The sequence below is a fragment of the Bremia lactucae genome, linkage group LG10, assembly GCF_004359215.1.
Source record: "Bremia lactucae strain SF5 linkage group LG10, whole genome shotgun sequence".
Classification (NCBI taxonomy): Eukaryota; Oomycota; class Peronosporomycetes; order Peronosporales; family Peronosporaceae; genus Bremia; species Bremia lactucae.
In genome coordinates, this window is record NC_090619.1 from 3,562,705 (window position 1) to 3,587,585 (window position 24,881).

At 45.8% G+C, this 24,881-nt stretch overlaps 5 protein-coding genes across 5 annotated transcripts; 3 read left to right on the forward strand and 2 right to left on the reverse strand.

The window, feature by feature from the left end:
- Positions 1-2,748: 2,748 nt before the first annotated feature.
- On the forward strand, positions 2,749-3,177 carry CCR75_008423 (uncharacterized protein; the record flags this gene model as incomplete). Its single annotated transcript, XM_067966475.1, has 1 exon — positions 2,749-3,177. One exon carries the CDS (start codon positions 2,749-2,751, stop codon positions 3,175-3,177), a length of 429 nt encoding a protein of 142 aa, XP_067814518.1.
- Positions 3,178-5,370: 2,193 nt separating this feature from the next.
- CCR75_008424 (uncharacterized protein) lies at positions 5,371-10,309 on the reverse strand. The gene is made up of 5 exons (XM_067966476.1): positions 10,022-10,309; positions 9,840-9,939; positions 9,659-9,752; positions 5,945-9,590; positions 5,371-5,875 (listed from the first exon to the last, which is right to left on the reverse strand). The coding sequence occupies exons 1-4, from the start codon at positions 10,047-10,049 to the stop codon at positions 8,118-8,120; spliced, it is 1,695 nt and encodes a 564-aa protein (XP_067814521.1). The 5' UTR covers positions 10,050-10,309; the 3' UTR covers positions 5,371-5,875; positions 5,945-8,117.
- On the forward strand, positions 5,767-7,608 carry CCR75_008425 (uncharacterized protein; the record flags this gene model as incomplete). Its single annotated transcript, XM_067966477.1, has 2 exons — positions 5,767-5,875; positions 5,945-7,608. The coding sequence occupies 2 exons, from the start codon at positions 5,767-5,769 to the stop codon at positions 7,606-7,608; spliced, it is 1,773 nt and encodes a 590-aa protein (XP_067814520.1).
- Positions 10,310-11,918: 1,609 nt separating the features above from the next.
- Positions 11,919-14,465, reverse strand: CCR75_008426 (uncharacterized protein; the record flags this gene model as incomplete). The annotated part of the gene is made up of 6 exons (XM_067966478.1): positions 11,919-12,079; positions 12,162-12,958; positions 13,005-13,118; positions 13,194-13,418; positions 13,500-13,603; positions 13,679-14,465. The coding sequence occupies 5 exons, from the start codon at positions 14,463-14,465 to the stop codon at positions 12,893-12,895; spliced, it is 1,296 nt and encodes a 431-aa protein (XP_067814523.1). The 3' UTR covers positions 11,919-12,079; positions 12,162-12,892.
- CCR75_008427 (uncharacterized protein) lies at positions 12,027-12,683 on the forward strand (the record flags this gene model as incomplete). Its single annotated transcript, XM_067966479.1, has 2 exons — positions 12,027-12,086; positions 12,168-12,683. 2 exons carry the CDS (start codon positions 12,027-12,029, stop codon positions 12,681-12,683), a joined length of 576 nt encoding a protein of 191 aa, XP_067814522.1.
- Positions 14,466-24,881: the final 10,416 nt, after the last annotated feature.

The following is a 24,881-nucleotide window of genomic DNA, read 5'->3' on the forward strand; positions in this document are numbered from 1 at the left end:
TTTTTGCGACCATTTCGGTCCGCATATTCTTTTTGCTTGTCCTGTGCGCTTGCCATTGCGTCACGGACTTTACGTGTGATGGCTAATCGCTCATCCACAAAGCGTTGAGCCTCGCTCACGCTTTTAGCATCAAACTCGCCTATGATACCGCCAAGAGGTCGGTCATAAGGCGTAGTTTTATTGACCACTGCTAAACTGGCAGGGTCACTAGGGCAAGTTTCTGTCTTTGAGTTGATACCCTCATGGGTCATCGTCATATTGACGAAACTATGCCCCTCATTCGCACCGAGCATAGTGAGGCGCCCTCCCCCACTAGCACAGCGAGGAAGTGGTTTAACCAGCTTCTCTTGCGTGCAGTGAGGTAGTTGTGGTTAGCGCGTTTAGTGACCTCACCCAACGCACTAAGTACTTTAGTTTAGTGTCGTCACGGGAGCGGTAATCCAGCTCCTCGTGCCTTTACCAAGTAGGAATTTAATCGCATTAAATATAAATACCCGTTTTTACCAATCAAAATGTCTCTATAGATAACACTTAATATGTATTGTGAGGGTATTTTTCTAGATACCTCGCGTAACGGATGACGCTAGGCGTCATCCCTCTTAATGTGAATGCATCTATGTGCATCACATACACAAGGGTTGGTCACAAATGTGAACCACACCCGAGTGCGGTGTCTAATTACTTTAATTAAGTAATTGACCAACCCATCATATACACCAAGTGTACTTAACGGGGACTGTGTAACATTAGGGCAACTTTCGCCCGTTACACAGCGTATCTTGTACACCAATTGAAATTGGGGTAACCAAATAGAAGGTTGCTAAGGCTCACACATCTCGGATCAAGGTGACATCCAAGGCACTGATCTGCACTGTACAGACCTGGCATTTCACCCTTTCATTTTAAGTAGGTGGGGCCTTCAATTAAAAGATAATCTTAAATTTGCTCGGCTCGACCGATGACCGTCCGGTCTCGATATTAAATTGCTATGACGGATCGACTTTTTCTGACCATGAACATACTGAATTGATTCTCTCGCTCGTTCGGTTTTATTCAACAGGGTAGAACCTTACAACGATGGTCATTAAGTACTTTACGATACTATCAGACAAGACATTCAATCACAGTTTGGGGAGACATTGTAACGGGGCACTACGACTTGTACTGCTTCAGTACAAGTCCACTTCGCACTGCTTCAGTTGTGAGTGGTGCCTTACATCACTTCATGTACACTAGTACGGGCAGAGGAAGACTTCTCTTTAAGACAACTAACTTAAAGAGGGTTAAATGAAAACTGTATTAGTATAATTAAGTATCTCTTCTTTCTATCTGTTAATGCTAACTTAATTATTAACTAATACTAAACATGCAATTGAAATCTTATCTGTCTCTCTCTTTGTTTACGGCTGATTAGTCTGTGGGATAAATAGGTATAATGGCCTATACCTATTATGGATAAGATTTCTGAACATTACTATATGAAGTAATATCCTCCAAATATTATCTACCTTTTAGATAATATATTAAATAACAACCTTTAAGTGTTAATTTCATTTAACGATACACCCCGTTACATCACCCCTCCCTTTAACGACAATCACTCTGACTGTCATTGGATGGAGTGGTCACTATGTGACCACTCAATTTAAAAAAGGATGTTGATTGGTCAGAACCATTATTTTAAATTCCATCGCATGAAGAACAAATTCATGCGGGGTGTTGAAAGTGCTGCACCTTCGGCTGCGGTTCGTGCAGCCGCGGGTGACGCACTGTTATCTCTTGCGGCAGACGGAACGTCTGCCGCAGTATCTTCTACTCGCGCAACACTAGATGTTGCGGGTGCACGTGGTGATTCACCACGTGAATATGACCCCTCTTTGGAGGTCGACTACGAATGCGAGTCGGACGAAATGGCCGACTCGAGGAATAGAAAAGTCGCCTGATAGACGTCAGGCGGCTGACAATGAGCCTTCGAATGAGAGAGCTCATTCTGATAGACGAGTTATAGTCTATCTGGTTCCGACGATGAGGACGATCCCACATCGCCCGTTCCGTCACCCGTACGGTTACCTGCACCTATTTATGTGCAAGGTGATGACGATGGCATAAGCCATCGTAATAAAAGTTCTTGTGGTACCCCTGCTTCAGTGGGTACCACTCAGGGGAGTGAAGACAAAAAAATGTCTCATCTCGCCCCTGAAAAGAAGCCGTGGCTTTTGCCAGAACGGCTAATCAATAGCTTGTTTGAAGAGACTACTCCTCACAATAAATATCCCTTATTAATTGCGACAAAGTTACATGGCCTTGATCCCAGCGCGAAGAGCTTTCGCGCTGAGGAAGATTTTTATCTCGATGCTTTTCTTAAGCATCGATGGTTTAGTGGCAACAATAAGCGAGATAAAGGCTCGCTTATGCAAGCCTGGAACACGTTCATTCGCAATGTTAAAGACATTGGACGCAAACCTGGCTTCAAAAACTTAACGCGAATCGCGTTAAGTTTGAGAAACGAACTCCAACCGGTGCAAAATTATATGCAACGACGTACGATGTATATAAAACTAGGGCGTTGATCGATACCCACCCCTCCATTGTTCCATTTCCACCCCACTTACTATATTAGGCAATACTTTCAACAATGTTAGGCAACACATTGATCACCCGTAACCCCTAACTCTAAGGTGATGGGGTCAATGAGAGTTGCGGCCTTAATGCTCGCGTTTTAGCGATTCAAGCTGCGGCACAAACCCCATGGTCCATGTACATTTTTTTGAGTTTACACTGGACATCCCGTGTGAGCATACGTTCCGCCAAAGAACAGCTGAGAGTCCGCTGTGGGTGTTAGAAAAGGAAGATTTTAATAAGAACTGGTGGCTGGAAGCTCAGCGCAATATCCCAGTGGTAGTAGATGAGAGGCCTTTAGAAGAGGAAATTGCTGCTTTTCAGATGGCATATGAAGCTGCGCCATCTATACATCAGCGGCAATTGAGCATGTTGAGCGAATTGTCGAACAAACTGCGGCTGTTGCGGTTGTTCTGCCTCGCGGCGCTACCGCTTATGCCGTGGCACTGGTCACAATGCACGGACATGATCTGCATCAATCAATGCTATTTAGAAAAAAAACAATTAGAAGACAGAAGACAAGGCGTAGTCGTAAAATACAAAAAGAACAAGAGTTAGAAAACGAATATCGAAGAATACGACATCGTTATTGACAACTTCATTTTGAGGGTATTTGTACCTCGTGTCTCTGGTCTAGAAATTACATCTTGTATTGGGTGGATGTTAGTTTTTTTTTTAAGGGTGATCAATGTGTTGCCTTATAATGTTGGAAGTATTGCCTAATATAGTAAGAGGGGGTATGGAATAGGGGGGCTATCGATCAATGCCCTTAAACTATTGAAACAATATATGGCTTCAATTCAAGTACGATTTAATAAAGGGAATATAAAAAAATATACCAAAATAAATAATAAATAAAAAAAGATACCAAGCATGTATAATATACGTACTAGTATACACAAGCTGGGGGTCATGAAGATATATGCTACACTTGATCTTAGCCAAGAGGCAGAGAAGGTATCATGAAGAGATATGGATTGAAGGCGTTGTTATTCATAGAAACTTGTCATGAGCATACGACGGAGTTTTAGCATGCTTCAATCTAGTCACGTAATCAATAAACTTTCGAGTAGATTAAGACTATGTAAGACTGTTCCATTTACGTTTTCTGCTGTTCAGACGATATTTGACACATATCCTGTTCTTATTAGTGTATGATCTTTATTGCTGCAATATGTATAATTCTGGCATGTTGCAAAACTTTGATGTCCCGCTAACTCTTGCTGGCCACACATCAACGACTGTGTTTTGCTGCATATTAATACCAGCTATGGATAGTGAAGACGAGCAACAGCAAGCTAGCAGCTTCTTCGAGGATAGATGTTACGCTAATAAAAGCGAAATTATTCAAGCAGTTATTGAATACAATCGAAATTGCAACCGTCCGTTTCGTATTGTGTCAAGCGATAAACGGCGCTACAAGGCAGTGTGCAGGCAACATGGCTGTCTCTTCGTTGTGTAGTTTGCCTTTTCGCATACATTCAATGTGCCACCAATTTGGTCATAATCGTAGGATCTGCCCGAGCAAGGACGCATGATTGTATGCTCCGTTATCTCTAGTAAATAGTGCATGATAATTAGAGGGTTTTCATCTAAAACTGGGTTTTCCTCGCCATAAAACAGAATTCATGTATTAAAAATTATGCGAATGATTTATGAGAAGTCTGTAGTTTCCTTCGTTCTGTAGTAAAGCTAAATAGCAACGCCTTTAATCATATTCTTCATGATCCCAAGCTTGTGTACACTCGAACGTATATAATACATGCGTAGCCACTTTATGCAGACACATCTCTAAAAGTGGAATTTTGTCTAAAAGTATAAATCTCCCCAACTTTTCAATAACTGCGAAAAAATATTTTATACAGATATGTAGTCATTCGAATCGACATCAGAATCTACGACAAACCTTCCTTTGTGTAGAAGCAGGTAGAGTTAGCAAGCAAAGGCAAGCAAATTTCTATCTTGGCCAAGCGTAAGTAAAAGCCTCTTTTCACCCGAGTATTAAGTAAAAGTAACTTTTAGGTAGTCGACACGATTCGCAGTGTAGAGGCGCAAATTCGTCGAAAAGCTTTTAAAGAAGCATATTGACTCCACTCAAGTAATGCGATTTAAAAACCTGGGGTGGTTTCATACATTCCCAAAGTTAATAAATTAAGTAGTTCGACAGCCTTTTGAACGTTCTGTCATGAAAAAAGTCTGAGTTCTTGCAGCCTTTTCGGATTACGGGCTCTGACAACGTTTTACCGGTGAGTATTCAGAATCACTGGAGATATTTTTTGCCTTTTCCGTTCAAGTGTTTTGACAAACCACCAGGATCATTTGCTGGGCCTTTAAAAGCGTGCGAATTTGGAGGTTTGAATGTCAGCATAAACGATAAAGAAATAATAGGAGGATAGCAACGAGAAGAGGTACTATATGTCACGTTCAGGTGAGCCTAAAAATTGTTCAGATCGCGCTGCACGAAAATGGCGCGCGCGGGAGCCTTGTAGCTACCGCCCGATTCTAAATTACTCATTTTGCGATAACACTTGTAATGTTTGTTATTTATACTACAATAAATTACTTTTTTTTAAATTTTTTTTTTTTTTTTTGATTTTTGGGAGACTTTTATGCCACTTTTAGAGGTGTGTTCGTAGCCAAAATTGGGTGTGCCCGCAGCAATTCCCATCACTATTATTCACTTAACATAACTCATTTGTAAAGAAGCAGTTTAAAACCCGAAAAAAATCTTTTGCCATTTTTAGGTACGTGATTAGAGTACGTCCTTTCACTTTGTATAAATTACCATTGTGGAAACAGGTGTAACTTCTTCCTAGGTGCTAGAGCTGTGCAACACGTCACAAGATGCCAGTGAATTTCATCGATGCTGTTTCTTTAAACGGCAAGGTCATGTAGCTCGAAATACTTGACCAACCGGCAGTGCATCATAATTTTTTGTGTCACCTGCGATTTGTGTCAACTTTTGGAATTTCTTTAAGAAAACTAGAAGCACATAATACTCATGTTCCGAACTGACTGCCAAGTATATAACTTCCTCCAGAGATTAAATTGTTTCGGGTCATGCCTCGCCCACCCAGCCCACTCTGGGGGCACTTCGGGAAGGTGATGCCAAACAATCGCGCAACCTGCAATTACTGTGGTATCAATATGTGCGGACTTGTTATTCGCATGCGCATGCATCTGGCGCGTAAGTGCGCGAGCTGCCCAGAAGCGGTAAAGGTCGAAATGGGCGCCGAGATTGGCCGCAAGCACAAGGGTGCGTTCACTTCTTTCTACTATAAGAACAGAATGATGGTCATGAAGTTGACTTTAATATCTCTTTAAGCCTCCTCTAGCGATGGATTAGCCCATCCGGCCATGAAGGCGCGCATTGAGAAGGACCATGATCAGGGAATAGCTAAAGTGCAGACTTCATCTAGAGACCTCGTCAAGGCACATAAGGCACAAGCTGCAACGGATACAGATGATCTGACGAATTTGCCACTCACATCCACGCCCTTGACGACCAAAGTCGTGTTAGATAATAAGAAGGATCTAGACAGTTGTGTAGCACGAGCAATCTTTAGGGCCGGTCTACCGGTTGCCGCGGTGGAGCACTGGGCATTTATCAAGATGCTTAAGCGCATGAATTCTGCGTACGATCCACCTCGTGTTTCAGTATTGGCTGCGTCCGCGCTAGATCTTGAGTACGCGGAGGTGCAAAGTAGATTGCAAGCAGAAATGCGGGACTCATCACTGGTGAGTATCGGAGTAGAGTCTTGGGCGGTATCACAGAAATGCATTCTAGTGAGTTGCTTGATTAACAGGCCCAAGCCTGCGGTATTTAGCATTGAGAGTACGGGAGTTATGCCGCCCACGCCGGCAGTGCTAGTGAAAACGATTCATAATACAATAACGCAAGTTGGAACCGGGCGGGTGTCGGTCATTGTAACCGATACAACTGACGGCATGAAGCAGGCATCATTGATGTTGCAAGACCAGTATTCTGGCATCACAATTTTACCAAGCTGCGCTTACGTTATGAACCAAATGATGACAGAAATACTAGGCATGCGAACGATTGCTCGTACGCTTGATATTTGCAAAAAGTTGGCCGGCTTCTTTGCAACAGACCATCTTGCCCGAGGATCCTTCTTACGTGTCTCGGAACACATGCATTTTGTAGATGAGATCGCACCGATGGGCGATCCAGATGATTCAAGCCCAATCGGGCTACTTGAGTGTTTATTTAAAGTCGAGCGTGGCCGACATATACTGGATATTTTGCTTGCTGAAAACGGCACGATGAATAAGTTAATTGCCCAGGCAAAGGAGGAGATTATTACGCTTGCTTTTTGGAAAGATGTGTCCTTATTCACTGAGCTCCTCGGGCCATTTCTCGAAATCTTGAAGATGTTCGAGGCTGATTCCCCACTACTATCCACCTTTTACCATCAATTTACGCTTTTGTGGGCGCACCTTAACAAATTTGAAGAACTTGCATCCAAGCTTCAGCCTATAGTTACAGGCTACTGGGAAACTATCCAGCACCCCGCTATTTATGCAGCTTACCTCCTGGACCCAAGGTTCCCTTTATCGAATCTTACGGGTGAAGCCACAAGTGAGGCCTTAGCGTATATTAAACGAACTTCAAATGTGGAGGCCTACGGCACGATTGTTGATGAATTGACTCGCTTTACTGCGCGAACCGGTTTGTTTGCAGACGACGCTATCTGGGAATCGGCACAAAAGTGTAGCCCCTTACATTGGTGGAAGGGGTTTATTGGTAGCTCATGTCCAAATCTGCAGCGAGTGGCTATGCTTACACTGAGCTTTCCTATCTCATCAGGACTCCCCAAAAGGAAGCGTGAAATATTTAAAAGAATTTTATTAATGAACGCTCAATATATGAGTGAAGCACAGTCTAGCAAAGCTGCAGTTGTGTGCTTGAACTCAACTCTGGTGTCGAGTGTGGAAGACAATTCGGTTAGCTCAGAGACACACGTATAAGAAGGGCTTTTAACACCAACTGTCAAGTGTCTTGATGTGTATTTATTATTGCTGTCGTTTGTATGCAAGTCAGCAACGGCATCGAGTAAGACTTTTACTGCGTCCTGCAAAGCAAACGCACTCAAAGACTCAACTCACGCCGCGACTTAATTAATCATTTTCGCTTGAGTACCTCTAGCATTGAGCAAGTGACTCTTATATTCAAGAAAAACATTCCATGTAAGTGCCAACCGCTCTAGGCACACTTTCGTCGCATGCATTCGCTGGCAAGCATTCAGCGTGTCCATGTATGATAAAAATATCCAAAATGAAGAGCACATTTAAAAAAAGCTGAGTTAAACCACTCCGCATCACTACTATCGGGTGCCGCGTTCAAAAGAAACACCTTTTTCAGTTTTTCTTTCAAATTCTCTTGGCAACATAATTGATCAAAAGGAGCATCGGCAATTCCATCAATAAATTGCGCGCGACCACAAAACCAGGAACCAGCCCGGATTCCCACATGCTGACTACTTCTGTTCGCTATCGCTCGTAATAGTAGCAACCGCCGACTTTTTCACATGCACTGAAGGCGGTTCTGCCTTTACTACATCGAGAAATTTGCGGCATCCCCATGCACCAGACTTTGCCAAAGCTTCATCCCCAGCAGAAATATCAACTATCGACGACATATTTCCCACAGCATTCTCTTCCTTCTTTCCAGCTTTCTTTTCCGCACTGGCAGTAAAATTAATGGCTGTCTTAGTACTGGGCTGCTTAATCTTAGGATTTGGTGCTGACGCTGACGCTAAAGAACCATTTATCACAGCGGCAGCATACCCAACTACCGTAGTAGGAGTACTAGCCTTGTTTGAAACATGTGGAGCCGCTTTCAATTTTGATGCAGTATCATTATTAGCAGATGCCCGGCAGTTTTCGATCTTCTGCTTGCGCTGCTCTCGAGCCTCATTCGTATAATCTTCACCGTACATTAAACTTTCGTAGTCAATCGAGCCCACCGAGTCACTGCGAATTGGCCGTCCCTGACGCATCGCATCACGAGCCTGCTCAATACTGTACGTGCGCTGATTGCGCAGCAGATCGGGATGGGCCTCAACCGACAATGCTGCCGGGTGCATGGCATAGTTCGTCTTACCCTCAGGTAACATGCAGTCGTTTTCGTCCATGTTCTTGACAATTTCCATGATGTCTTCGTGCGCGTACTTGTGCTTTATTATGTTTGATGTTTCACTTTTCTCAAGAGTAGGAAGTGGAGGGAAATTTGCGGCATTTAAAACTGGCTGACGCTCAGCGGTGGTAGCGCATGTAGCCAATTTTCCATTGACACCGTCTGCTGGCTGCTTTTCCGCACGAGTGCGCTTTTCCTTGTGTTTTCTTAAAGAGCTAGCTCCTCGATGCTCAAAGCTACCGCTCTTGACCCTTACGTCTTTCTGAAGCTGCGCTCCAGAGCTATTTGATCGACTTTGACGGACCTGATTACGGCCAAAAGAAGCAACGCCGCGCTGACTGTTGCTAGCATATCGACCATTATCTGCGCCGTTATTAATGTGTGCGTCTCGTGGGTTAACTCTGCCGTAAGGAACGCTGTAGTTATCGTATAGACCAACATTGGTGGACGCATAGTAGCCGCGACCACCGTAAGGTGCACCCACGGTTGGAGCGATGACATTTTCTACGGGCTGTGTGGGATAAAATGATTTAAGCACATTCTCTGACTTAAGACGGGCCTTTATCGCAGCACCATTGAATGTCTTGCTGCGCAAAGCTAGAAGCGTGCTCACCGCCTCTGACTCTGACTTCATCGTCACAAACCACGTGTCGCCGACATCGCTGCGAACACTAATAGCTTTGCCACATCCTTCAAAAATGGCCTCAACCTTTTGAAGCTCGGTCGATGACGGAATCTCACGCAGAATGATAGTAGTACGCTCGGATTTTATATTGGGCTTGATTGCGTCTTTAGACGAGCTCAAGGAGCAGACCTACAGCTAAAAGTTAGTACCCGAAAGCATTGTAGCTAGCTGTTGCGGACAACAGATGTCACACCCACCGTAGAGTCTTGCACTGATTCGACTAGCAGAGCCGTGTTGTCGGTAAGCTGCTTTATCTTGGCAAAGTTTATGATGACTTCCACTGGCACATACCTAAACAATGCCAAAATTAAATTCAGTAATTGGATTATTCTTCAACTCCGTTATAGGAGCTCCAATAGTAAGAACAGGTAGACGCACATTTGCGAATTCATGTGCGAGACAAGATACGCATCGTTTGACAGGTTCGACTGAGAAAAATAGAATTCAACTTGGTGCTTGATTGCTTCCTTAAGCTCGGCTTTTTTAAAATAAAGTGAGCAAGCGAAATGTCAGTGACGTTGGGACTGGCATGGCAAGTTCCCTTTCTTGACTGTACGCACCCGGAGCTTTTATTTCCTGTGCGCTCATTGCTATGTTTATGTGTGCTGCGCTTTGTTGTGCTAGAGCTGGGGTAAATCAAACCTTTGAGACGCCACAGGCGAATTGGTCTCCTCAAGTCTTGCTGAGTGATAGATAGTGCCGGTGTAATGGATGGCGACGGCGGTTTGACGCGTGAGTCAGTGATTGATGTCCAGTACACTGGACTTAGGAAATGGTGTCTTGTACACGAAAACAAATACAGACGTTTAGGAAAATTGCTGCAAACTAAAAGAATATTGTTACGGATACCTTTTGAATCATTAAGGCAAAATGACCAAAAATTTATGCAGAGCTCATTGTTATTCGACAGCATTTTATCTACTATGGTGACAAGGACATAATCTTTGAATAGCATGGCCATATTGCATAGATATGGGGAGGAGTTGGACTGATTGGCATGGTGCTACTTTAGCGTCTCTAACTCAATAAACCAATTATGCGTAAGACCTTCAAGTGAGAACCACGGAATTTTACCTCGCGCTCACAGCCATGTTATATTTCACTGTCTTGTCTAGCTATTGACGAGGTCGTCGAAACTTTGACATTTGCCAAGCCGAATGGATTTTTGCGTAATCTTGCACATTAGTTTTACACCTTTATTCAAACATTGCGAAAAAAAATATCCTGCGCAAAAGGCAAGTTCTAAGGCTATTAACACCACCAGTTCGCCCTCTGAATTTGCCAGACGACCTTCTCGAGTTGTATATCCTAAGTAGCCTAATAATATACATTTATTATGAGTTGAAGTTGCATCTTAATTCTTTATTAAGCTAATCTTGTTTTAGCAAGAAAGTTAAAAATGTGACAGATTAAGCCTTAGCGTGCTTTTTATGGAATCTATTTAATTTTGTAGCAAACATGTAGCGGAGCTACCTCGCTCTTAAAGTCAGAGGAAGAGTTTCAGACTCAGAGAGTCACTTAGTTCTATTGAACTAATAGGTTTAACAACTCAGGGAGTCGTACAAGCTATTAAAGGTTAAGGAATCCTAGTTCAAGGGATTCAGGGGTCTAAGACTCGGGCTGCGCACAAACGAGACTGGCGTCCGAGGACGGCGCAGTCCGTTAATACAAAACGGCGTCTCACCCGTACTGACGTGGACACTGTTAATTATAGCGAACTCCACAAAGGGCAATTGCTTGCTCCACTCTTTGGGAGTTGCTATAGTGCGCAAGACATCCGCCACGACCCGATTGGCACGTTCTGTTTGGCCATCGGTCTGGGGATGATCTGCGGTCGACATGTGGAGCTTGCTACCTAGCAGATCGAACACATGTCGCCAAAAACCAGACGTAAAACGTGGATCCCGGTCCGATACTATGGACTCGGGCATCTTGTGTAGTCGGTAAACATGATCCAGGAACAAGAGAGCTGCCTCGACGTGCGGGTGGTCTGTTTGACGACCTAAGGATGGAGACGCAACACCCTGCCGAGCCACTCCGCAGCCGTCTCCTCAGCTGCCGCCATATCAGCCACAGCCGATGGGCCACCGCAGAGAGTCCCTGCGCCAACGCAGTACCAACCACCGGATGCGAGGCAGCGCAAGCTTGCGATTCGCAAGTTAGTCAAGTTTCTTCGACTGGAGTAAGACCTTTGGCGTCAAGTTGACATGGCACAAGAGTCGTGCGGCTTCCTGTGGAGCGAGAATGTCAAGACCGACATGCTTGGCCAGTACCTTACTGGGACCCCGCACGCCTCGTGCGCATTCGTACTTACGACGACACTCTCCTTTTCAACATACCAGCGTACATTTTGTTGAACGGTACCTCCGTTCTTGTTCTTCTTGACCCTATCACATTAACATTTATCGCTGCAAAGTGTTAACACTTGCTTATACGTTTTCTAATATAACATTCACTCTCAAGTTTACTTAACTTTTGGTGTCATTGTGGTTGCAATCCGGTTGGCTACAAACAAAAGTGACGGCATATTTAGGCTATACATATATCCTGACAACAATTAGGCCGATGACGACTCGCGTGCTACTCATTGACAATTATGACTCATTCACATACAATATCTATCAGGTGCGTTGGCTGTCTTTGTCCCTGTGCGTTACTTTTCCATCGGACACTAAGCATTGCTCTATATTCCATATATTCCTGTAGTATATGGCCCAGCTTGGCGCTCATGTTGAAGTGAAGCGCAACGACCAAATCACACTGGACGAAATCCGCGATATGAAGCCAGACCGCATCATGATTTCTCCAGGACCGGGATATCCCAAGGACGCGGGCATATCGTGTGACGTGATCCGTCACTTCGCTGGTATTGTCCCCATCGCTGGAGTATGCTTGGGCCACCAGTGCATGTTTGAAGTCTTTGGCGGAAAAGTAGACCACGCTGGTGAAATTGTGCACGGCAAGGCCTCCGTGATGGTGCACGATGGAAAAGGTCTTTTCAAGGGCATGGCGTCTGAGTTTAAGGCTATTCGCTACCACTCACTTGTAGGGATGCCTGAAACCTTGCCCGATGCACTTGAGGTGACAGCGACTGTCAAGGGCACCAACATAATCATGGGAGTTAGACACAAGCAGTTTAAAGTCGAGGGCTGGCAATTTCACCCGGAAAGTATTCTCACTGAGGATGGCCTTAGGCTGATCCAGAACTTTTTAGAACTGTGAATAGCAGCGTCCAGAATGATAAATGAAGCAATTCTTTTGAAGCGTACATACAGAGCACTACCCTTATTAAACAAAAAGGCTTGTCACGCCAGCTTCGATGTCAACTGTCTGCCCTTGCGCAAGCATTCTAATGGTGGAGAATAATCGCTTATTCAGTGGCTCGATTCAAAAGAAGGGGCTTTTCTTGATAAAAGAGCGCAGCATCAGCATTAGTCCTCGGAGAAAACAAAGTTAAGGTTTTTCTCCACTTCTGCAGCAGAAGGCGTAGAAACAATCTGTGCAGAGCAAGCACATGTGTCAGTATCTTAGCAAGAACTTTACATGAGCAGACGGCACCTGTAACTGCTCGATTGACGCGCGATTTTCCAAAGACCAGGACAAGAGTTTTTGAAATTGGTGCGGTGTCATCGTGTTTCTAGACTGATGCAGGATCGCCTTCATCAATCAACAGCCAATAAGAATGCGTATAAAGCATCAAGCCCATTAATCTCAAATATAGAAAGCGCTAACCTCGATGCCTGGGACGTAGAGCCAATCGTGTGCTCGAAGCGCCGAGAAGCACTTTTGAATCGCGTCTAACTTTCGAGTTTCTTCACTGGCAGGTACTACGAGGCTTGCTAACCGCTGACATTGTTCTGACGTAAGTCCAAGATGTGCGCGCAGAGATCGAGAAAACTCCGAGCTTTCAATAGCTACTGTAATCAAAGCTTGATTTTCATCATTCGATCGACGAATCTGTACGCGACATGCAAGCAAACAGCATCCAACATAAATTACCAAATTTTTACAAGCAACACAATAATAATCAAATCGCACCGCATCCGTATTGCGAGAGTGGTTACCAAGGATTCGTGCCATCAACTCCATCTTGGCCTCTTTAGACATCTGAGCGTGGTGAAAATGCTCCCCCGAGCTGTATTCTGACGACGCCAAGCGCAGTAGAATTTGTTAGTTCCTTTGATGCCTTTTCGCAGCAAATGTTTTTATTAATGTACCCAACGCGGTCACCAATTTCTGCGCATTGCCAGTGCCAAATTCGTGGCTTCTAAGCATCTTTAGCGAGCTCTCAAGCTTAGATACTTCTGTCTCGTAAGTCTCCACCATGCCTTTCTTCTTCTCCCGTCGAACCCGGGCTGATGCGCGATTACGCTCAAGCCTTCTTTGCCTTCGGTCATCTTCTTCCTGCAGCTTTTGATAAATAGATAGCAAGTCGGGTGTACGCATAATCTGCTTGATCTCCTCCGAGCCCATGAGCGATGGATCCGTGCCGCTTACCCGCGCCAGTAATGCTGTGTCCATGGCCAATCCACCTGTGCTCGCAGCAAACTGCGCTGCCGAAATTTGAGATGCTGGTGTGTTGAGCTGCTGACCAAGTTTGAGTGCTACAGGCATATCAGTGGCTAATGAGGCCGGAGGCGCCGCCATGCCATCGGCTGTAATGAATTGGCCGCCTGTGGAACCGCTTTTTTCGTAAAACGACATGCCACGCATACTCTCAGATGGACTGGGCTGTGCCCCAGTAGCCTGTGGCGCCTTGTCAGCGCGACGACTCCCTGGTCTAGCGCCAGTAGCCACATATGAAAATTGGTTCTGGCCCAACCCTTTCCATTGACGCTGTGCCGCATCAGCGTCGGGCGCGGCACCAGGTCTAGCTAGCAAATTGAAGCTGAAAGAAAGGCCAACTGAATTATTCCCCTGATTAGTTATAGGTATATACGAGGGTAGTGACGAGGGCAGGTCACTATCGGCCCCATTGCCTTCGCCGCCAACTTCATTTTGCATAGTACAAGTTAAGAAATGCGGAGGTCATTAAGTCACAAAAGCAAGGAAGAAACGATTACAATGTATGCCACACAAGCATTGTGGCTGCCAGCCATCATTCGGGCATTTTGTAAGTGAAAAGCGCAATGTTTCGTCAATTCGTCGCTCGGCACGGCAGATTGACCACGACTGCAGTGGCCATGAGCATTGCAGCCGCAGGTAGTGCTTTAGGAGCTCAGAAGCATCAGCCGCAATATGCTGTTGCGCTTTCGGAGGAAGCATTTCCGAGAGCTGCTCCTGTGGCCAAACAACCCAAGATCAACGGGCTCAAAATTTTTAGTGGCAATGCTAACTACGAACTGGCCTCGAATGTTGCAAAGCTTGTTGGTGTGCAGCTGGGAAAAATTACAGTTGAACGCTTTGCTGACGGAGAAGTCAACCTCATGGTTCACGAAAACGTGCGCGGCAAGGACGTGTACATTGTACAGCCCACGTGCGTGCCTGTTAACGAGAACCTTATGGAGCTTCTGCTCATGGTTAGTACAATGCGCCGTTCTTCGGCGCGCCGCATTACCGCTGTCATTCCTTACTACGGTTATGNCCAAAGAAGCGCGCCTGAAGCAACACTTCGTTGTTCGGCGGCTGGTACATGGCGCGAATCTTTTCCTTAAAGATCGCCCATGTAGGGAACGCCTTTCTGTCCGCCATAAGCGCCGAGTAAGCCCACTCTGAGGCCTTACCGCGCAGATGCGACATGGCGTACGACACCATCCGGCTGTCGTCCTCGATGAGCTGCGCGACAACGCATTGCTCCACGGCTAAAAGCCAGTGGACAATCGTGTGCGTTGCAGTTCCATCGAACTTGGGTGGGGGTCCATCTGAATGAGCCTCGGCTGATACGGTCGGGCAGAGAAGATCTCAACAGTCCTGTTGAGAGCCTCGCTCCGAGCCTGCTCATGCCTCAGCTCATCCTGAGTCTGAGTGACGGACTCCGCCGCTGCATGGCCTTGTGCCTCAGATGCGGCTCTCCGCTGTCCGAGTACGAATGCCTCAAACTGCTTCAACTGAGCAACGTGTTGCTCAGGAAAACTACCGAGGAGCCTGGCCAGGGCTTGTTCACCAAGTTTCTGCGCCATATGCCCTGCCACCTCCCGATGATGTTCGGAGAGGAGGGGAAAGTGAGCCCAATCATTGTTGAGGCTCATCCTCACGTACACACGCAGAGATGCGGGTCGTGGGAAGGATTTCAAGTGCTACCAAGTGTAGGCGGGCACATCGTAATGCGGCCACGCTCTACTTAGACACACACCCTAGCACAGCGAGGAAGCGGTTTCCGGCTCCTCGTGCGCACTTACTTAATAGGAAGTAGTTTTCAGACTGATTAATATTTAATCACAATAAATGTAAATACCTATTTTTACCAATCAAAATGTCATCTCTATGGATAACACTTAATATGTATTGCGAACGTATCTTTCTAGATACCTCGCGTAACGGATGATGCTAGGCGTCAGCCTCCTAATGTGAATGCACCTATGTACAACACATACACAAGGGTTGGTCACAAATGTGCACCACAGCCGAGTGCTGGGTCTTGTTACTTTATTTAAGTAATTGACCATCCCCTTAAGTACATCAAATGTACTTAACGGGGACTGTGAAACATAAGGGCAACTTTAGCCCGTTACAAGCCCTATCCAACTGAAAGGGTATAAGCCCAACGGCTTACAACGTCGATGAAGACGAAAGCGGCAAGACGAAAGAAGACCAAGACTGATCACGAAAGGGTCAGTGGTCAAGAAGGAGATACGAAAGGAGTCATGGGAAATTATTCGAAGTCAAATTACTTGCGGGAAAGGCTGCTCGAAGTTAGCAAGCCGCACGGTACGCATTAACCATATCGAGGCGTAGCAAGAGCAACAGGACGAAAAGGATCAGAAATGCCGAGAAGCCAGTTTTTCGGCTCGATCATTGGGCAAGCAAAGGGGCGAGCATGGAGGCGTTGGACTTAATGCTACCCCTAAGGGCCTCTCCTCAAGAGTCGCTGGCTTCCTTCTCTGGAATTAGGCAGCGCGGATGGGAACAAGCCGCAGCTAACGTCGAGATGGCGCAGGTGCCACGCCCTGATCTGCCCCTACACTACGTTCAGGCGACAGCACATCACCCGGCCCAGCAACACAACACGCGCCGGCGCTAGGTGCGCTATTCCTACGGGTCCCAGACGCGCGTCAAAGGAAGCCAAGGATTCGTCAAATTAACTCCAAAGAGTTGTATTAGATATTGGGTACAGGTCTCTCTATGATCGGGTCAACGATTCATTCGACAGATTTCCTTCGCGGAACGTGCGAACAGATTTCTTTGGAGCGAGGATGTAATGTCGACGTACCAGGACACCACTTGGTATGAATTGACAAGCTTACGGTTGTTGGCAGAAAAAGTCAACTTTAGAACATGCGATGCAGAGACTACTGCAGACATTCGCTAACAAGATAGCACCGTCTCGAAGCATGAAGATGCTTATTGTACCCAGAGCAGCAAGAGAAGCTAGATGTCTACTTGGGATCTGTCAGTGGGGCGTGCGGTGGGGCGGACATTTGGATCTCGACAACATCGTGCTTACGTGAACCCAGCCATGAGAATTTCTATCCTTTCGCGTCAGAAACTTTCGCGCGACGACTGCCTGCGCCAGGCTGAAGATTTAGCGCAGTTTGCGCAATCTACCGAGTTGGAAACACGACGAAAGCAGCTGGGACGAGAACTCGGCCAACACGGAAGACAGGACTCACGAACATGCCCCAAGTGCGAGAACGCTGGACAGATAAAGTCCGGGTGCCCTGAAGAAGGGATGCTCTGCATACAGATTACAGTTATGGAGTTAAATGTTGATTAAGGAAGTTGATTCTCGTCAGTGGGTCCAACAGGCACTTACTCAATGGCGTCAGTCTTCTTGAAGACCCGGAGAAGTGTGTGAGTAAATACACTTCGGGCGGCGGCTTTCTTTGTCTTACCAAGCGCAAAAGCGTCGTGATTGTGGGTAAAAGGAAAGAAAAGGCATACAGTGCAATCGATGGGCGTGTACTACGCCAAAAAGCTGGAGCGAAAAACCATATCTTCCGGTACGCTCGAGGCGAAAGGACACGACATTGTACATACCGTGTGATTGCAGGACTGAAAGGAGGAACTCTGTGCTTGACGTCGAGATGTCGATCAATGTACTTCGTGCTCGCACTCAAGGCGGACGGAAAAATCCCGACTCTACTGATGAACTCATGTCTGTACTCGCCCGGAACGAACAAGAGGTTTAACGTGACATCCAGAAGGGGTCTTTTGGTGTATTTCTGTCGCAGATTTGCACACGTCATTTACAACACGATCATTTGGATCGCGCAGGACCCAGCTTCAGGAATATTGCAGCTTGTCTAGAGAGACTACTGCTCATAATAAATACCTTTATTTATTGCGACAAAGCTACATGGCCTTGATCCCAGCGCGAAGAACTTTCGCGCTGAGGAAGATTTTTATCTCGATGCTTTTCTTAAGCATCGATAGTATAATGGCAACAACAAGCGAGATAAAATCTTGTTGATGCAAGCCTGAAGCGCGTTTATTCGCAACGTCAAAGACATTGGACGTGAAACCTGGCTTCAAAGACTTAACGCGAAACGTGTTAAGTTTGAGAAACAAATTCCAACCGGTGCAAGGCTTAAATTGCATCGGTCATATCGTGAGGCAGGACTTCCATGCCTCACGTGGGGTAATCCCTGTCCGCGTTGTGCCAACAACACGAAGCGAGTAAAAGGGGATGTCTATTCCATTTCTTCGCCCTGGGGAAGGGCTCGCACCTCTATCAAGATGCGCGATGCGATTGACGTTTTGCAATCGTTTTTTTTAACAGGCGCCAGGGGCGCGTGTTTTCCGATGGACCTTCTGATCCATCGGATGGGTCTCGTTATACTGACGGACGAGGCCCTCAACGTCAACAATCAGCTGGGAGCCTCGTTCCTAGCTGTCATGTGAAGGTGGATAACCGCGCCAGCGAACAAGATAACTCGTTCGCTGCCCTTTACATCACGGTGGTTTTGGATACGTTCCACACGGAAACGTTGACCACCGTGGGAATCGACGAATGGTTGTGACGGAGGAGGGAAAGTTAGATCCGACCCATTGTCGGATCTAGAGTCGAAGATCGACAAACTCGATCACTTCCTCCATGATTTGGAGGAGGGACTTGATCACGAGCGCGGTAAGCGTCGCTCGTTAGAGCAGACGGTGCAGGCTCACAATTAAAGGATGTGCTCCTGCGAGAGGCGTTTGCAACTGATGTCGTGTCGAACACAGTTGAAAGTGCGTTGACGGGATGTCAAACGTCAGGCATTCCTAGGATGAGGTCATACGGGCTCTCCATACCCAGCACTGTGAATTTCTCTTTGCAAGAGAAGTCAGTAAATTTGAAGGCGAGTTCTTCCTGAACTCCCTCAGACTAAAGTGTGCGCTGTTCGCTAAACGAACGGTCGCCTCTTCATATCGAACGGCTGGAAGACCGTTCGAAGAGTGCGTACTCCATGTTAGAGTACGAACGGAACTATCACGCTCTTCGTGATGAGCTGTCGTCAGCTCATCGCGGTTTCGAGGATCTTCGGACCCGACATGAGAATCTCCAGATTCAGCACGAGAATCTGGTTCGTGACCACAAGAATCGTTTAGGGATTCTTGAAAAGGGTGGTCAGATCCGTCCTCGGAAGAAACCGCGTACTGATGGTACGGGCGGAGCCCATCAACGTAAAACGTAGCCTTCGCATTCTACGTGACAATTATATTGTGTACGCATTGCCTCTGCGATGCAGTACACGGAAAGGCCAAATGAACTTGGGTAGCAGGTTACTGCTACCCACATTAGTGACTACACGCTTAGGTAAGGTTACCGTAGAGAGTAGTACTAGGTCATTCATTTCAAATGAAAGAACGTTTGCTAGTCCAGGTTTGTCTGCGTTCCGTTTCTGACGGTCCACTGCGTTAGCAAGGAATCTTTAACGAAACGGATTACTGATTCCCTTACGGATCAGATCAAATAAACTGTCTCGCATGCGCTGAAGGACAAATGACAAAGAACGCGCAATCAAGAAAGGACACTGGAAAAAAAAATTCCGATTGACATTGTTAATTGAGTAGTCTGCTCGGATTTCAAGGAGCCGATGATGCCCAAGGACAGACTAGGAAATCGGTACATCATCATCTTGGTTGGTCATAAAAAAATTATTGCCGGAATTTTCTCGCAAGAAACAAGAACATCGCTGCGCAAAAGCTCAAGCATTTCATGTTTTTTTCGAGCGCCAGTTGATCTGCAGAATTCATATTTAGAATCGGGGACCATCGTTCTCCGGATCTTTTCTGTAAAGAAACTGGAACTGCTCGCCAGATTAGCAAAACATTCTATCATGCCAGTAATGATAAAGCAGAACATATAACCGCGCCATTATATCTACTTATGTAGTGTAGAGAACAAGCCGCTAGGCGAACGTGGGAATTTAGCGTAAAATTATAAAAAAAAGCGATGAAACGAAGGGGTATCGAGTATACATACCCCTCTCACCGGTAGCCATGTGCCACACACGAAGTGGGTCTTTAGGACCAAAACCGACGTGGATGGGAAGATCAGCGTAACAAAGCCTGACTCGTGGCCTCTGGTAACAAGCATCTTCTCGAGGTCGATTAAGTTTGACATTTGCCGCCGTTAGTAAGCTGAATACTGCAAAAGAGGTACTGGTTCTCGTGGAACATTCCAATCGCCCACGTCAAGGCGGACAAGGAAGACCATTAAGAGATTTACCTGCGTATATCGCAAGGTATGCAGCTTCTCACAGAAGGCATGTAAAAGTTGGGTGCAATAACGCGGAGTCAGATAGCATTTTGACGAAAGAAGTCGCTCTACGACTTTAAGCATGCGGGAAGATTACGGAGTCAACTACAATACAGCATGCCAAAAGATGATGGATTTACACGCTATTCTATAAACATAGTTTTGTTCTACGATCGATACGGTAACGAGATGATAGGTTTAGGAGTCTACGTCGGTAATCTTCTGGTTACAGCGGCGTTACGAAACTGGTGTAAGTCTTTTTGGCTACAATGGGTACACTTCCAATAAAGGAAATGTTTAGGTATGCCTATTGAGAAAATTGACGGAAATAGCGGCACTCTTGATCAACAGGCGACTATTGAAGACCTACTGGAGCAGCATGAATTGGATTAAGCGAAAGTGCTTCACATTCCAGCAGGCGAGGATATACGTGAAGCTGAAGTGGGTGAGAAGAAGCATCTGGTGAAGGAAGGCCAAGCATGCACGATTTTGAGTCCCGTGTTAGGAGTTTTCTGGGTTTCGCGCTGTACGCAGCCGGATATAAGTTTCGCCGTACACAAGGCGACATGACGAATCCACCAGCCGATTCTACACAATGGGATAAGCAAAAAAAGAAGCTGCTCGCTATAGGAAGGGTACGAAATAATTGAAGTTTCACATGCGAGTGAGCGTCGGATGTAGAATAGCTGTTTCTTAGAGCTGAAGCCACGTAAACTTCGGCAACGACAAGCAAGATCAGAAGTCAAATTAAACATTGGATCTGCAAGACAAAAATCGGCGTAATCCTTTCTACCATGAAGGCGGAATGTACTTGGGCATCACACAAAAAAAATCAGAACTTTAAGGGCTACGTGTACTCGATCGAAAAATTTGGTGTTATGGTCTCCGAGCTGATGCCCATGAAGATGGATAACCAGCTAGCAATGAAGCAGTTGGAATCAGAGGGCAGCATGATGAACGGCAAGCACGTGGACGCTCAAGTGAATTGTTTGCGACTTCGCTAAACGTGGTCTTGTTAAGTTATTATGCGTCAAATCAAGAATGATGATGGCAGATCTACTAAGGAAAGCACTACTAGCACCGAGGCTGGTGGAATTGCGCGAGTTTTATTGGACTTGTCTGCAATTGGATCTTCATCCTCACTTTGTAAGTGGAATGGATCATCGTTTCTAGTTGACAGCGTCACAGCAGCAGTACCTGTCGGCTTTGCAACCGTTACACTGGGCGACGCGTCGTATCACCGCGGCGCGTACGCTTTGTGTAGTCGGGTGGGTGTATTTGGAGACGACCCACCAGATTGCACCATTAAGGTGGCATGAGGAGCGCCGTATGATGTCTCCCTGGTTGGTGCACGCACTGGTCACTAAAAGAATACGTGAAAGGCTTGTAGCGGCGCGTTTTACAAAAATCTAAAATTGCTCAGATGACACTCGTGAGACGGTTGAGAAGGATTGTTATAATTCGGGTGATGAAGTACAGGATGAGGCGGTGCAGTGGATAGTCCATAGTCCAAGTTTCAGCAGCACTTATTTCACTCGTCTGCTCTTGTGATGAAAGAGCGGCAAACAGATAACTCGGGTGGGCAGATATTGCAGAACTCACAGATGGATGGATGGTGTAGAATACACTAGAAAATGAGGATGACTGTAACTTAATCATTCACTTTTACTCTACAAGTATTTATATCAACTGAAATCGCTGACTGTAATGTGTCGGCAATTTCATTCAGCACGCCATGTTACAAAGACAGCCGACCTTACAAAATATAAGTCATGTCTCCCTTGGCGTGATGTGGCTCGATATGTTCTGAACCAAGTATTTAATTAGGAAGCTCACTTTTTTGACCGAGCACGGATTAAGCTAAGATTTTTAACCTATTACAGATCGACATCAGCACAAAGCAGCAATTATTGTTGGGTACTTCATTAGAGCTTCTTGCGCAAATGATGCAGCTCTCGATACCTTGCACTATTGTGCGTGACTAAATGATGCAGCTCTCGATACCTTGCACTATTGTGCGTGACTGTTATCACAATTCAGCTCATTATGGGGAGTGGATCTCGAAGTTAATCTGGCTGCGCGAGAGCTTTATAGATAGACAGAGGCTTGGTGGGGCGCATGAATGCGCTTTTAATCCTGCTGTAACGCTTAGTTCCAGTAAGGATTCATCAATGGCTTGCATCGACATATAGATTTTAATGCGGAAGGAAACCAAATGAAGAAGTTGTTATCGAGAACGGCACTAATGCTACAAGCTGACAATGGTGTCTCTAGATAGAGCCGACGCGTAATTTGCTTAAGTTGCACGCTTAATCCTGTAAATAGCGTTTCTGGAAAAGTAAGTTTTCAACGATGTGCAGAGGAAGATTACAAGTAGCTAAGAAGCCTTAGCTACCAAAAGGTTAGTTTTAAGGCTTTAAAATAGAGAAAAAGTAAAAATGTAAATATATATATTAAGCTCCCACGTAACAATCTTCAATCTACCACTGATTTTAGAATATACAAATTACAAACTATTTATGGCGCCTACCTGCGCACCGCACAATCGTGTCTTATAACGATTGGCGGGGTTGATTGAAACTTGAATTAAGAAATCAATAGAACCAATGTCTCATTGCGTCAATATCACCAAATTTGGTATTATTGTAACTATCAAGTCAAAATTTGAAGGAGATATTAATTTTGTACTTCTTTATTTATTCCTTTCAGAGGAAATAATATTTACTATTCCTCTTATACGAAATAACATTTATGTAAAGGGACACCCCGTTACATCACCCCCTCCCTCAACCAACAGCCACAATAGACATAACAGTATTTTCCTGTAATTTTGCATTTTCGTTTCTTACTTAAAATTTCAGTTTTGTCGCATTTTTTATTTTTGTTCAAAATCATTTCGTTTGCGCATCACTACCCACAAGTCTGTGCGCGTAGCCCGTGAGGCCGCAAAGCTGGCAGCTGCACGAATCAGTGCAGCTGCTGATAATGCAAATGTTTAAGTAGACGCTTATGTGTCTACTGTGGGCAATAAGTCACCTCCTACTCCAATTGGAGTAGACTGGAATATGTCATCTGCTGATGCTATTGCAGATGCCGATGGCAAGTCACCTGCTACACCAATTGTAGGTGACTGGTCCAAGTCACCGTCATCGCCCGACTTAGTGGCTACTGTGAAGGCCGCCGGATCACCCGGGGCCGAGTCCGTTAAAACGTTCGGGTTCTAACGTGACAACCAAAGAGGTGATGACGAGATTGTTCGACTCGTCGAATCTCTTTGTTGGGGAGTCATTTGATGATGACTCCATTGGCGACGACCACTCTGGTGACGTTAGTATGCGTCACCAGGAACAAAGTGATTGTGAAGGGAAGAATGCATCACCAGGCAAGAAGTGATTCTAAGGATTGCTCCTAGAGCCGTTTTAGCGTTTACGTTAACATGAGTCAACGGGAGAGGGACCGCAATACGTTGGGGTTCGGTCCTGAAAAGAGGCCTTGGTTGCCTTCTAAGGATTACCTCATTCGTTGGTCTGGTATGACAAGCGATCGATATCATATTCCGCAATTCGACTCATCCAGGCTTCACAAGCCCGGTGAGGATGAGATGAAATTCTTCATCGATGCCTTTTTCGCCATCGGTGGTACACTTGTAAGTGGGCAAGGGTGTCAAACCTTTGTTCCAAGCTTGGACAGCATATGCACAGAATGTGCAAAGCATAGGCCGTGAGGCCTGGCTTGACAAATTAGATGCTTTCCGTGACCGGTTCGAAAAACGGACCGTAGTCGGTGCACGCTACAAGTTGCACCGTTTGTCTAGAAGGGCAGGGATACTTTGCCTCTTGTGAGGGGAATTCATGTTCATCCTGTTTTAAGGGTGCAGGTCATGCCCCTAAGGAAGCATATTCCCTTAAAGATCCTCTTTGGAGAAACCTCATCTCTTATGAGATGTGTCAAGAAATTTGGAACCTTTATCCTTTTATGAGTGCGGGAAGAGCTCGTTCTCCGATGGACCTTCTGTCGAGGAGGATGGGTCTCGTCGAACTGCAGGGACGGGACCCGGAACGTCCGACATCAGTTAGGAACGAGGTTCCCAACTGGTTCCCAAGTATCATGCGAGGGTGGGTACCCTCGCCAACGAACGAGATAACTCGTTTGATCCCCCTTTACCTCACGACGGTTCGAGAGGCGTTCAACAAGAAAACGCTTCTTACCACTCGAATCCGTCAATTGATGTGGAGGGGAAGGAAAATCGGGTTCGCCTCGTTTGACGTAGCCGAATCGACATCGTGATTTGGATCACTCCTTTCACTATTTGAGAAGGGACATTGATCACGAGCAATCCCGTCGCCGCGAGTCAGCGATGACAGTTGATAGTTTTTTTCGTAACCAGTTGAAAATTTGTGCGCAAGTTGCGAATGATCAACTGGCGAACGAAAGGACACATCAGTCCCTTCAAAACGATCTGATGACAGCTCGTCATAAGATCTCTCCCTTGGAGGAAAGAGGGATTGCCTGATTTATGAGAACCAGACTCTGTTCGGAAACGATCATTCTTTAGCTCGGAACCATCAGGCTTTGGCAAA

What these genes read in the sequence shown, in the direction of transcription:
- CCR75_008424 (XM_067966476.1), bottom strand. Translation starts at nt 10,049, where the DNA reads ATGAGCGCACAGGAAATAAAAGCTCCGG. An exon ending in TCGCACATGAATTCGCAAAT is followed by an intron (nt 9,753 to 9,839) that starts GTGCGTCTACCT and finishes GGCATTGTTTAG; the next exon opens with GTATGTGCCAGTGGAAGTCA. An exon ending in AATCAGTGCAAGACTCTACG is followed by an intron (nt 9,591 to 9,658) that starts GTGGGTGTGACA and finishes TTTTAGCTGTAG; the next exon opens with GTCTGCTCCTTGAGCTCGTC.